Source organism: Arachis hypogaea, chromosome 19 (genome assembly GCF_003086295.3).
Source record: "Arachis hypogaea cultivar Tifrunner chromosome 19, arahy.Tifrunner.gnm2.J5K5, whole genome shotgun sequence".
Taxonomy (NCBI): Eukaryota; Viridiplantae; Streptophyta; class Magnoliopsida; order Fabales; family Fabaceae; genus Arachis; species Arachis hypogaea.
Genome location: NC_092054.1, coordinates 87705266 through 87720101, shown reverse-complemented (window position 1 = coordinate 87720101; position 14836 = coordinate 87705266). Strand labels below are relative to the sequence as shown.

Here is a 14836-nt window from a genome sequence, read left to right as displayed (position 1 = left end):
ACACACAATGATATCTGTTCATTTGATACAAAGAGTTTTATGTCTTGGAATCTAGTTAAAATTCATGCATATATATCTGCTACAACAATAATTCACCATATAGCAATTATTCGTGTGGTACTTCCTTCTTAATTCGGCGGTTGCTTTTCAAAATCAGTAGATATGGTAGAAGAAGAACATTTATGAATATAATTCTACCCTCTTCTTTTACAGTAGTAGTAGTAGTAATCAACCCTTATATATACACACACATAGCGTCTTGGCTATATACTAAGGCACCATATCATATAAAATAAGGGTACAAACAAGAATTGGGCATGGCAAGTTGTGTGGTATCAATAGTGACAAGTTTTCTGTGTATGCTTTTGGTTTGTGTTTGTGTGTCTGCACAACATCAAAGGGCTTTCTTTGTATTTGGTGATTCATTAGTGGATAATGGGAACAACGATTTCTTAGCAACTTCTGCACGCGCAGATGCACCCCCTTATGGGATTGACTACCCTACTCACACACCTACTGGACGATTCTCTAATGGCCTAAACATCGCTGACATAATCAGTATATAACTACTTCTTTCACATTAACTATTATTATTATTATAACATTTGCATGTGCATGGAACTATATATGGTTAATTATTATTATTATGTCAGGTGAGCAACTTGGATTAGAGCCTACAATGCCATATTTGAGCCCTTTGCTTACTGGAGAGAAGCTCCTTGTTGGTGCCAATTTTGCATCTGCAGGGATTGGAATTCTTAATGATACAGGATTTCAATTTGTAAGTCCTATTATTAATTGCTAATTTCAATTTTATGTATTCAAGAGCATGAATCATCCCGAATATTCTCCCAATTTAACTAAAGAGCTAAATTCTTTAAGGGAACACCTAACTTTTACTAATTTTAAATTTTAATCACTAAATTTTAAATTCTAAATCTTAAATTATATATCCTAAATTCTAATTTTAAACCATAAATTTTCTATAAATGAAAGTTAAAAAATATATTATAAAAAATTTAACTAATATTAACTATTTAAAATTAATTCTTTATATTTTTTAATAGGGTAAAGTATATTTTTTGTCCCTAAAGTTTGACAAAAGTTTCAAAAATACCCCTAAGTTTTATTTTATTTCAATTTTGTCCCAAAAGTTTTCGATTTGCATCAAATATACTCTCGACGGCTAAATTTTCAAAAAATTTAAGACCAATTTAACAATAATGTATGAAAATTATGCTTGATTTATTTGTGTTGAAGGTTGTTCTTATGAAATTGTTGTTGAATTGGTCATAAATTTTTTGAAAAATTAGCTATAAGGGATATATTTGATGCAAATCGAAAACTTTTGGGACAAAATTGAAACAAAATAAAACTTAGGGATATTTTTTAAACTTTTATCAAACTTCAGGGACAAAAAATATACTTTACCCTTTTTAATATTTTACAATCTTGTTTGAACTGATTTTATACATGTCTATTTTTAAATAAGTTTAAATTTTTTCTATCTTTGTATTTGTGTTTTAAAACACCTAATAAATGACACTAAAAGATTATAAGAACATATGTTAAATTAAGGTAGTGCAAGTAAATTTTGGGTGTAAAAACAATTTAAACTTTTTTTCTTATAAAAGAAATAGTGTATGAGTAATTTGATTGATTATTGGAAGTATATAAAAATAAAACATGTGGAAAAGGTGGTTAATTTGTAGAAATTGTTTTGGCAGCTAAACATAATCCACATCTACAAGCAACTGAAGCTATTCGAGCATTACCAGCAAAGATTGAGTGCACGCATTGGAGTAGAGGGTGCTCGGAAACATGTGAACCAAGGACTTGTTCTCATAACTCTTGGAGGCAACGATTTTGTTAACAATTATTATTTGGTGCCTTATTCAGTTAGATCTCGCCAGTTTGCTCTCCCTGATTACGTTCGCTATCTCATTTCTGAGTACCGTCTAATTCTCAGGGTATTAATCTATCTTTGAATTGAACCATGAATTATCGATCTTATCATATATCATATTATAGTCTTTGTATGTGTATGTACACATAGTTCAATAATTGCAAAAAAATGTAGCTTGCTTACCTGTTTATTCTTAGAGTGATTCTTGTTCGTGTCTAAAAGGCTATGTGAAAGTTATTGAATGAGGATTATTTTTCATGCACTTGCTTGCATGGTGATGACACCAACCAAAATTATTGGGTTTTCTCACCTCATAATCTTAGTCAAGAAGACGAAAAATTCTCATACAATTTTAAATTATCACTTTAATATTTAATTCTACCCATGTAAAATTGATACATAAAAGTCATGAATAATATTAAAAGAAGAAGAAATGTCATAAATTCTATTTTTTTTGTATATTTTATATAATATTAAAAGGGATCGATAAAAAGTGAGAAAAGATAAAATGTTTATCAATTCCATAATGAAGTTAGAAAAACTCATTTTTATTCCAGTAAGACAAAAATCTCTGATTTAGAACCATGTTTTGGTCAAGATTATTTTTGTTTTTTGGTAGAAATATTTTTACCGAAGTAAAGTGAGGTAATTATGTGATGGATGCAGAGGGTATTTGATATGGGAGCTCGTAGGGTTATTGTGACCGGAACTGGACCAATGGGCTGTGTGCCGGCGGAGTTAGCGTTGAGAAGCAGAAACGGCGAATGCGACGTCGAACTTCAGAGAGCTGCGTCTCTATACAATCCACAGCTTGGTGATATGATCAAAGGACTCAACCAAGAGATCGGCTCTGATGTCTTCATTGCTGCTAATGCATATCAAATGCACATGGATTTCGTTTTCAACCCCCAAGCTTTTGGTAACCTCTTCTCAATACTATTTAACTAATAATACAACCATGGGTTAAAAACTTAATTGGGTTCTTTTGACCTTTAAAACATTCCATTTTTATTTTAAATATATTACTTTTAGCGTTATTAAATAAGTCAATTTAACCTAATGAAACTTATAGGTTATACGAGTTAGTCTGATTAAGTTTGTTTTGTTTATAGACTATAATTTTTTAATCCAGATTGTTTATGATTAATCTAACGAATTACATTTTTTATGAAAAAGTATTTTAATTAAAAAAAGCTATATTTAAGTCTAAAACTTAAATAAACAGAATTTTGAGTTGAAAGATTTTTGAGCTAGATCAAGGAGATTATTGATCAAAAGTGTTGATTTTTTTTTTTCAAAATGCAAAAAACATAAAATTAAATGGGCCACCTATTTAATTTATAGATTTGTTTGTTTATCCCAAAATTTAAATAGGTTTAATTTGGAGATAAAAACTTGTTCGTTTAAATAGATAAACAGGTTTGTCCCATGCCAATGAGTTATACCTCAAATGACATAGTCTCCCCATACTCAATTAAGAGGTTGCGGCTTCAAATCTCTTATCTTTGATAAAAAAAAAAAAAAAAAACAACAACAACAACAGGTTTGTCCCATAAATTTAGCACATTTTGACAGTGCTAATTATTTTGTTGTAATACTATCTTTTGATTAAAATTATAATTTGTTCATCTAAAAATATCATTCTAATTATTTTTTTTATTTTTATGTTATTTTCATTCTTAAATTACTAAAATCGTTACTATAACCACTACTATCTGATTTTTGCCGTCATCTAAAAAGAAATTATATTGGAAGAAAGTATATTTTTTGTTAAAAAAAATTAATTTTGACCAAATGAATAAAATAAAATATTTAAGATAAAAATAAAATGTTTCAAATATTAAAGACAAAAATAAGAGTTAATTCAAATATTAGAAACTAAAAAGATATTTTATGCTTTTTAAGTTAATTTTCTTGTTTTTCCTTTTGTTGATTACATGTTAGATTGCAAAATTCTTGGTCATATTAACAGCTAATATACTTAGCATGGACCTACAGGATTTGTTACATCAAGGATAGCTTGTTGCGGACAAGGCCCATACAATGGGATTGGATTGTGCACACCCCTATCAAACTTGTGCCCAAATAGGAACCTATATGCATTTTGGGATCCATTCCACCCTTCTGAGAGAGCTAACCGAATCATAGTACAGCAGATCTTTACAGGTTCAACCGATTACATGCATCCCATGAACCTTAGCACCATCATGGCCCTTGATTCTAGAGCTTGATTCATTCATAGTTTTAATTTATAGTTGCAATTTTCAGTGTTGGACCCCCTATGTAAGTTTTGCTCATCTTTTGAATTTTGACAATTCCCCTTAGCTATAGTTAGCGTGAGTTTAAGGTGCCAAGTTTATGTGTTGGTTTGTCATCCCTTAACTGCTATTGCTTTATTGGCAGCAATAAAATGTAGTATTTAACTCCTTTGATTGAATTGCTATGACAAATGGAAGTACGACTTATAATTAAAAGGTTAATGCTATTCTGAAATTAGAGAAAGAATGGGGAAGGGAAGAGAGAAGGAAGAATAATTCTAATTATAAAAATACGAGGATGGATAGTAATAGGGGGAGAGGGGTGGGAGAGAGAGGGGAGAGTGAGAGTCTCGCATAAATAGAAAAATAAAAAAATAGAATAATTTTGGAAGCTAAGAGAGAATAATATCACTTAAAAATTAATATTGATATTGTCACTCTAATTTGATTTGTTAAAATTTTGTTATAAATATACTTTGTATTAAAAGTAAACTCATTTGAGGATTTGGGGATGGAAGAAAAATCCATTTTTAGATAGACTTATGGATCCCAGAGTTTGAGAAGCTCAAAGAAGTAGTTGTGATTAATCTGGATGCATAGAAATTAAATGAAATTATGGACTCGTATGCTACGAGTTAGGCAGAATGGGATTAGAAAGATCTTCATCAGGTCTTGTTGGAAGAAATTACAAAATTATTGCATACTATGAAAGCACATAATCCTAATATCAGAATGATTGTATCAGCTGGTTTCCATCTCCAAATGGTATCCTCACTGTGAAATAAGCCTATGATAATATAATGAGGGGAAAATAGAGACAAAATCTTTAAGATAGTTTGGAAGACTAAATTACCACACTTTTAGTTGCCTTCTTACACGAGGCTTTACTAACAAACTACAACAAAAAGAGAAGAGGACTTACCGAAGATGGAAGCTGCCCCAGATGCCGAGGAGAAGACGAGACTCTGCTCCATATACATTGATTTACAAGCTAGCTTTTTTGCCAAACTGTACAATCAGCGGATAAGAACTAACCTACTGGAAGTCACTCCATCCAAAAATGGTACACCTTGGACCATTATTTTAATCACAACCTACAACGTAGCATGACGGAAGCGTAATGAGCTTGCGTTCAATAATCAATGTAATCAGAATAACAATCTTCAACATATGATTAAGCCTCTAGCAGAAAACTACGATTTAATTTTGAACATCACTAACAAAGTAGGAAGACCTTAAGACTCATCATTAGAGAGGAGATGATTGGGTGCGATCCACCGGATGAAGGCTGAGAAAAGCTCAGCATCGATGGTTCCATATTTTCGCCTCGCAGTGAAGGATTAATTCACGACAGCAGAGGGAGATTTCTAGGAAGATTCAGCTTGAACCCAGGAAGAAGTACAATAATTATTTTCTTTAATTTTCTCTTGTCTTTGGGCCTTAGGCCTCGTCCAACATAAAAAAGAAATATCAATTTGGAGTTTCAAAATTTACTCTTCAACAAGTTTAATCACCCGTGCCATGCACGTGATAAGATTGAAATTATAATTTTAAGTTGTTATGTTAAATTTCATTTTAATTATAATAATTTAATTAATAAAAGAATAACTTGTATGCGTTGTTTTTCTTTTCTTAATATAGTGTTAATTGTATTAACTATAAAATAGTTATTTAATCTACCTTTTTCAATAAATCAGGCATATATACTCAATATGACCATAAATAATCTAGTAATACTTAAATCTACCAACAAAGTTTTATATGTTGGTTTACTGTAAAGTAAGAAAATATCAAAATCAGCTCAAAATGAAGAACAAATTAATAGAGAAGCCTAATGCAGAAAGTTTTGTAATAAATAATAAATAATTTAAACCTACTGAATAACGATTCAATGCTATCCTTTGATACCTGCAAAATATATACATAAAATAACATTGTATCAATGTTTGTATATAAAATTATATGATTAACGTAATTATAAAATTGTTTGTCAAGAGAATAAAATTATACGAATTTTTATGATAATTTTAGTATTCTCAAACTATTAATGTACAATAAGAAAGATGGAAAAAGTAATATAAAAACAATTATAACATGATTACAAATATAATATAAATAAATATGTCAAATAAAAGGTTAAATTAATATGCTTACCAATGTACTGGTTGAATTTTGCAAATTGGATAATAACTATATATTCGGTTGCCTGGTGATCACATAGATAATTGAGTAGTTGAGTTGCAAATTGATCCCATAGTGTGCATTTAATTTTTTTCCTCATTTCTAAATAAAGGCAGAAATTAGAACAAATAAGTAATAATATATAATAAAAAATTTGCATATGAATAGACAATTGTTACAAAACAAATTCTAATTGTGACTTTTTAAATCTTCATATACTGCAAATTATGGAGATCAACCACAATGTAATGGCCACATTTTCCTGCTTTTGACCATGATATAAGTTCTCCTTTTCCGGTTAAGAGTCAATAACATCTAATTTAAAAAAAAAAGACGAATTAAAAACATGAAATTAAAGACAAATAAATGAAACAACAACAACAATAACAACAACATAATAATAATAATAATAATAATAATAATAATAATAATAATAATAATAATAATAATACAAATTAACTACGCACCAAATAAGTTAGCTTTTTCATTTGTTTGTCTCATCGAGAAAATTGAAATGATTGTAAGGAATGTTACGATCATCGATCGTATTTACTATATGTGACTCCTTCTTAAAGGTTATTCTACACACATGTGTAGTCGGAAGATAAATTCCGCTTGATTTCTCAATCAGAAAATTTGAGAAGACATAAACTTTATCCTCGATCAGATCATTCTCAAACATCTTTGCTAAATAATTCTTCACTGAACAATGGATTTTATCACACTGTAAAACAAATTGAAAACGAAGACTATTAGCACTTACAACTCTATTAAATCGCAATGTGGTTGATTCCTCCAAGAGTTTACTCACGAAATAAAGTTAAAATGTGAACAGTAAATATATATAAACTGGACCTAGCATCACTCGAAGAAATCATGTAGAATAATCAACCTACCTTATCATCCATGAGAACCATTTCTAGATAAGCTGTCTTACTCTTGTCAAATTTGGATGGAACTTTTCAGTTTTCATAACCTTATAATCCTTGCCTTTATTTTTCAAACCTTTTCATTACATAATCTACTACAGGTAATACTGTTGATAGAATCATAGCTTGTAGCCATTAGGTATGAAAAATAATAAAGAGAAAAAGAAATACGAATAAGGTACAAATTTTGTAGATGAAAAATAATTGAAACAATTGACTATTACGACTATATATATATATATATATATATATATACACACTAATTACAAACGATATGAATTTTTAATGGAGATACTTGATACTAATAGAAAAAAATTATATAAATAGAATTATTTAATTTCAATTTCAATTTCATAGAACAAAACAGTAGTTTTCAAAAATTATGGAATCTTTTTTTTGACATATGTATTATGCCATACGTATAAATTATACGGGTTATTATATAAATTCATATATATGCATAACAAAACAGTTTAATATTATATATTTTCTACATTAATTATATGCTAATATTTTGAAAAAGAGATAAAAGAAGAGATATATAAATATGTATAATATTATTACTATATATGAAGCAGTTTTATATTACTTTAATTATAAAGACTTACTATAATTATATAAAATTGAATTTGAGGAAATAATTTCCCTTGCCATAAATAATATACTAAAACTGTTAGTATATTATCTTCTTTATGGTTAATTGAATTTATCAATGATTTTCCCGTGTAAATCGTTATTACCCAGTTTTTAATAATTACTTAATATACAAAATTTGAAATTGGAAATTGTTATTACTAATTCAATTAACTGATTAATTGAGTAATAATTGTCAAATTATTAAGGTACAAAATCATTGATTTACTCAATTGATTTTCATATATTATTTATATTTCAAGTAATAATTTAAAATTATATTATTTACCCAGTTAATAATACTATTATTAAAAATTATTTTTTGCATTGATTTTTAAATCAATTATTAAATAATTATTTTTGTTAAGATAATTGTTTATAAATTATTTTAAATTATATTTTGTTAAGATATTATTATTTAGATTATTACTCATGACACGGGTATAATTTCATTTTATACCAATTAATCAATTATAATTATATGACACGGGTGTAATTTCAATTTTATCTATAGATTATTTTCCGTAATAATATACAACATATTATTTACCATGATAATTTGATTTGATTGATTTCTAATTATTTACGTACATAAATGATTAAAATATATAACATAAATATCGTAATTATTATAATTCTATGATATAATTATAATTAACATATTTTATCATAATTAAATATTGATTTGATATAATTATAATGAAAATACTTTTCCAAAATAATATAATCTACTATTATTCATCCACTAATTATTTGGCAATAAACCTTAATATAATTTTTTACATTTCCGCTATGGAAAATAACTACTTAGATATACCAAATAATATGTAACATATTACTACCTGTATAAGTTAAGGCACAAAGACAGAATTTAATTAAGATGATTGAAACTTTCACCATACAGAATATGACCTCAATCGAATAAAAAAAGGTACTCGATTTTGCATTAATTAGCTAATCGAAAAAATAACATACTTATTCATTATTCATGTTTCATTATATTTTTTAAATAATATATAGAAAACATATATGTATAAAAATGTGACTATTAGTAATTTTATTAATAAACCTTTTTTTAAACTATTACTAATTTCAATTTTAATAGAAAATCTGAGGAAATAATTTCGCCTGCCATAAATAATATACTAAAACTGTTAGTATATTATCTTCTATATGGTTAATTGAATTTATCAATGATTTTCCCGTATAAATCGTTATTACCCAGTTTTTAATAACTACTTAATATACAAAATTTGAAATTGAAAATTGTTATTACTAATTCAATTAACTGGTTAATTGAGTAATAATTGTCAAATTATTAAGGTGCAAAATCATTGATTTACTCAATAGATTTTCATATATTATTTATATTTCAAGTAATAATTTGAAATTATATTATTTATCCCGTTAATAATACTATTATTAATAATTATTTTTTGCATTGATTTTTAAATCAATTATTAAATAATTATTTTTGTTAAGATAATTGTTTATAAATTATTTCAAATTATATTTTGTTAAGATATAATTATTTAGATTATTACTCATGGCACGGATATAATTTTATTTTATATCAATTAATCAATTATAATTATATGACATGGGTGTAATTTCAATTTTATCCACCGATTATTGGCAAATAAATTTTATTCCAATTATAAATCAAATCTGTTTTTATTGACAAATAAATTATCTTTAGGTCAACGATTTAATATATGTGTAGGTTCATTTTTTGTCAAATATAATAAAAATACAAATAAAGAAATAAAGGATAAAAATAAACTTAATAATATCTGACACTACTTCATTTTATTAAATTATTAAATTATTTAAAAATAGCACATCCACAAAAAATAATCGTAATATATAAATTGAGACAATAATTTAAAATTCTATAATTATAATTTAATCAAATACTAATAGTAAAACCAAATTACCTAAACAATATTGAACCTATTATAGTCCTTAGTCACGTATAGTATAGAATCATTCTTGTAACGACAACCAACTGAAATAACATCGTAAGTTTCAATATTTAGAATTCGTGCAAAATCAGACCATCCTCTTGTTAGATAAGCTTCATCATCCGCTATCCATGCAATGTCGCAAGGTATAGAATTGCCACACCGAGAAACCAAACTAACTCTTATTCCCCTCAATGGCATTGCATGCATGCAAAAGAAAACTGGTAATTTCTGAAAAAAATCAAAATATGTTAAAAAATTATTCTAATAATGAACAACTTAAACTAAGAAAATTTAAATATATTACCAATCATTGAAATTGCATATCTAAATTTGTCGCGAATTTAGCAAAACTGAACTGAAACTGAGGGAATTCAATTTCATTATGTGCTCCACTTCGAAGATTTTCGGGCAGACGTAAAAAGCATGGAGGGGATGGAACTTGAACTTGCCCTATAAAGTTCCGTGGATGCAATTCCTCAATCAAAAATCGAACTCCTCCTAAGAAATCTAACTTTAACCACATTCCATTGGGTTGGTCATAATATGTGAGTAGATCCAACTATCCTTCGGTAAAGTAGAAACTATTGCCTCTTCTTTGAACGCTTACATCCATGTAGTTGGAACCCGAATCAGTGAAGACAACTCGATGAGGTATTTCATGGATGTGATGCATTGTAAATGATTGTGGCAAAAGACAATCGAACTGGAACATTAGACGATAAGAATAACTTAGAGTAACAACAAATAAAAAATTATCAAAAGAATAATATAATAGAATGAGTATATGAAAAATATTATAAAAAATTATAAATTGTACCTTAAAAGGATCAACTTCAATAAAAAACGTAGAATACATTCTTATTCTATGAAGTAGTAAAAAAAATATTAAATATAAAATTATGAATTGACTCTCAAATTTAGATTCATGTACCACAGGAAAACACTATATATAGACTTTAGTAAAACAAAAATAAATATGTAAATTACCTATTATTAAGGTAATTTTTTAATAATACATTAAATTTTGATTTGATACAATTATAATGAAGATATGTTTCTAAATTAGTATAATTATATATTATTCATTAAATATTAATTAGAATATAATTATATTAAAGATATTTTTTATAAAATAATTTAAAAAAATTATTTGATATACGTGAATCGGGTAACAAAGATTTTTTATTATTATTATTATTATTATTGATATTATTATTATCATTAAAATTATTAAAAGTATTTTTAATTGATAATTGATAAGTAGTTTAATAGTGCATTAAATATTGATTTGATATAATTATAATGAAGATATGTTGCTAAATTAGTATAATTATATATTATTCATTTAGTATTAATTATAATATAATTACAATAAAATAATTTAGAATAGAAAAAAATTTTATTCGTTTTGGAGGGAAAACGGAGGCATGAGAGATCGACACGTCACCTTTAGTAGCAGGGGAAAAACCCAGTTTTAGTATATTAAGTAGATTACAATGAAATGATAATTATGACATCTGTTATATTTTGATTGTTTAATTAATATTATATATACTTGTTTACAGATTTGAACATCTTTAATTATTCAATATGCTATATCTCAATCAAAGTAAAAAAAAAAAAGAAAAAAGAAAAAATTGTAAAGTGTACCATTTTATATAAAGAGCATGACTTAATTTAATATTCTAATGAAGGAGGAGAGATTGAAGCTAACTTACAGATGCAGTAAAACTATAAAAAGGGAAATAATATGCACCTTAAATCTAATTTTAAAAACTGAATCGGACCGGCCAATTGGGTTGGAAAAATCGGAGAACTAGTGTTCAATCAAGTTCGATTAAAGGTTTTTTTGTCTTGAGTTCGTTTGAGGTTAAAACCAAGTAAATTAAAAATATATTTGAAATGAAAAAATTGGCCAAGATCAATTGGAACCTAACCAATTCTTTTAAAAAAATAAAATATCCCTAAAACAGAAGAAAACAAAGTCCGAAACAACCTTAGAATGTCCTTTTCTTCAATTTCCACTGCCTACACCACCTTAACACTAGTCACGTTGCAGTAGACGATACCGTCAAGGATAACATCAAGGGAAAAATACAATGTCAACCATGACAATAATAGTAGAGGTAAGAGAAGATATCAACGACGAAGCCTGAGATAGAACAAAATCAGTGAGTAGAGGTAGAATGGTGACCAACAACAAAAGTGGACGTGTGTTTTGTTTTTTGTGCGTGAAAAATACAACGAATATTTGAATAGAGATTATTGAAAAGAAAGATGTTAAAATTAGGTTTTAATCCTTTTGGGATGTACAATGTGACTAAAAATGAAAATTCTTTTAATCTTTTGGGTTGGATTGCTCATAATTAAAAATCGAGACAAAAACAGAAAAATGAATGTAAAATTAACAATTTATATGGTTATGAAATTTAAAATGTTAAATTTGACTGATTTCTTTCTATAATTTATGTTGAGTTTAAGAAAAATATAATTTAACTTGATGATGACAAACCTATCATATTTGGTTGGGTCTAAAAGCCTAAGTGATTTGACAAGGTGCATTTTATGTGCCCAAGTGTTTGTTTGATAAAGTGCATTTTATGTGTAGCCCAAGTTAAAAGTTTAGCCCAATATTAATGCTTCTTATGCAAATTACTAGTTTTTGATTCGGACGGCACATAGGCCCAGCTTATAACACAACAAACAACCATAGAAGGAAAAGGCTTTGTGTGTTGCATTCTTTATGCTAGAGCATCAACTCGAGTAAAAGAAGTTACAAGGAAATTAGGTTCTCTTAAATATATGTTTTCATCAAATGGTTGGAGGGAAAAAGATTACAAGAAGAATCAATGGTGATGATTCAAGTAGTATAACAAAGGACAAATGACCATTACCAGAAGGAAGAAAAAGTAGCAGCAAGGACAACTGACAAAGCACTTCTCCTAAGCACAATTTTCTGCTGCAGCTGCATTGCTCCTCTGCAATTTCGCGCCTCCACTACTTTTGGGATTCTGCTCTTATTCTAGGAAAAGAAGACAAGCAATACACTGTCTTTATACTTAAACATTGTCACCAAGGACAACTTCAAGTTTTGAAAGTGTAATGGCCTATTTTTTGGCAAAATGAAACTTTTTTTCAAAGAAACGGATTTTTTTTTTCAAAAGTTCAATGAAGTAGGCATCTCTATTGTGCAGTCAAGCACCTCTACTAAACAAGCAAGAACCTGAAGTACCTCACCATGCAGTCAGCTCCCAATGCGGTAGAAAACTGAGTTTTCGAACCACTTCGGCTGGAAATTTTAAAATCTCGAGAATCACGGTTAACTTCGCCTCAATGAGTCATAACCGAATTTCGAGAGAAAAATATATTATATTATATTATATTATATTATATTACATTATAATTTTATTCACTTTAGTTAAATCTGAGATAAGTTTAATAATATTATAACCAAATCTAAAAATCTATCAGCATGAACTAATGCAGGCATTTTCCAATGAACCTAGCTATGCTAATGCATCATCATAGATCTTTTATAGCCGAGATAATTATGTTACTAGTATCATTTATACTAGTAGCTCATATATTTACTCTGGTAGTTGGTGTGGATTTAGAAAACCACAAACTAACTAGCAAGTGTACTGGGTCGTACCAAGTAATACCTTAGGTGAGTGAGGGTCGATCCCACAAAGATTGATGGACCAAGAAATAATAATTGAATGACTTACTTAGTCAGACATGCAGAAAAGAATGTTTTGAGTTCAAATTGCATTAAAAAGTTAATCAAGAAAATTGAGAAAGCAAGCAATAAATTGGTTGTGAGAACTATATTAGAAAACAGTTAAGGTTTTAGAGATATTTACTTTTCCGTATTAACAAATTCTTATTAACCACTTTGATTATACAAAGATTCAATTCACAACAAACTTTAAGTGACTAGATTTTAATTCCTTGGTAATTTAATCTTCCTCTAATTGAATCAACTGCCAATTCCTTGGTCACTTAATCTAATTAGAGGGTTTAAGTTCAAACCCTTGTTTATAGCCATACAAAACCCTAAATATCCAAAGATAATATGATTATATGTCATGTATCACATGAAATTCAGATAATTAGAGAGTTATGAGACTTCAGTTTCAAGCTGTTATTCAAGTGAGATAACTTTTCCAAGATTCAACGAGAATTTAATTTAGAAAATAGTTATTTTCCAATACACTTTAATCCGTAGAATGAGAAAGGAAATAGATTCTTGAATATAAATCAATGCATTAATCAGAAGTAGGAAATAATATTTATTAATCCATTCAAATAAATAGAACTCCTAACTTTAACAATGGTGGTTTAGTTGCTCATGATGTGAAAACCCCAGCAGTGAAAAGTGTAAAGCGCAAAAAAAGAGAAGAAGCCCTAGGCCAAAACTTCTTCTCCTTTTATATCTAATCCTAATTCATGTAAAATATATTTTCTAAAACCTAAAATATTTTTTCTTAATTTGAAAATTAAACTCTAAACCTAATTAAATCAAATAATAAAATCTAAATATTGCGCGGAAGTCTTCTAGGTCAGAGTCTGGCGCCAAACTTGAGTTATACCAAGTTTGGTGCCATATTGTGCATACAAGGGCTCCAATTCCAACGTCTTCAGCGCCAAATGCCAGTGATGCGGCGTTTGGCGCCACCATGGCCGAATCAGATTGTGACTTATGTAGTGATCCTGGTGCCAAACTTGGAGCTTCTAAGTTTGGCACCACTATGGCCGAATCAATCAAGGGCTTTATGAGTTCCTGGAGCTAAACTTGGATGAGTGAAGTTTGGCCGAATCAATCAAGGGCTTTATCACGTGGCTCCATTTCTGCTTTCTGAATTCCGTCAAATCCGCTTGAATGCTACTTGAAAACAATCAAATTGCACACAATTCAAAGTAGCATTCATAGTCGTTTAAAACACCTAAAACTTGATTAAA

General features: G+C 28.1%; 1 protein-coding gene and 1 long non-coding RNA gene across 2 annotated transcripts; one reads left to right on the top strand and one right to left on the bottom strand.

Annotated features, from left to right (window-relative positions):
• The first annotated feature begins 235 nt into the window (after window positions 1–235).
• LOC112775057 (GDSL esterase/lipase At5g33370) lies at window positions 236–4332 on the top strand. Its single transcript, XM_025818530.3, has 5 exons — window positions 236–558; window positions 654–781; window positions 1728–1970; window positions 2573–2825; window positions 3905–4332. Exons 1-5 carry the CDS (start codon window positions 318–320, stop codon window positions 4135–4137), a joined length of 1098 nt encoding a protein of 365 aa, XP_025674315.1. The 5' UTR covers window positions 236–317; the 3' UTR covers window positions 4138–4332.
• Window positions 4333–4767: 435 nt separating this feature from the next.
• Window positions 4768–5543, bottom strand: LOC112776979 (uncharacterized). The gene is made up of 3 exons (XR_003190240.3): window positions 5399–5543; window positions 5087–5258; window positions 4768–4951 (listed from the first exon to the last, which is right to left on the bottom strand). It is a non-coding gene; the product is annotated as an uncharacterized lncRNA (long non-coding RNA).
• Between the last annotated feature and the right edge of the window lie 9293 nt (window positions 5544–14836).

Excerpts from the sequence above, each read along its gene's own strand:
- LOC112775057 (XM_025818530.3), top strand. The coding sequence starts at position 318 with ATGGCAAGTTGTGTGGTATCAATAGTGACAAGTTTTCTGTGTATGCTT. Across the intron at positions 782-1,727 it reads ATGATACAGGATTTCAATTT|CTAAACATAATCCACATCTA; the intron begins GTAAGTCCTATT and ends TTGTTTTGGCAG. Across the intron at positions 1,971-2,572 it reads AGTACCGTCTAATTCTCAGG|AGGGTATTTGATATGGGAGC; the intron begins GTATTAATCTAT and ends TGATGGATGCAG.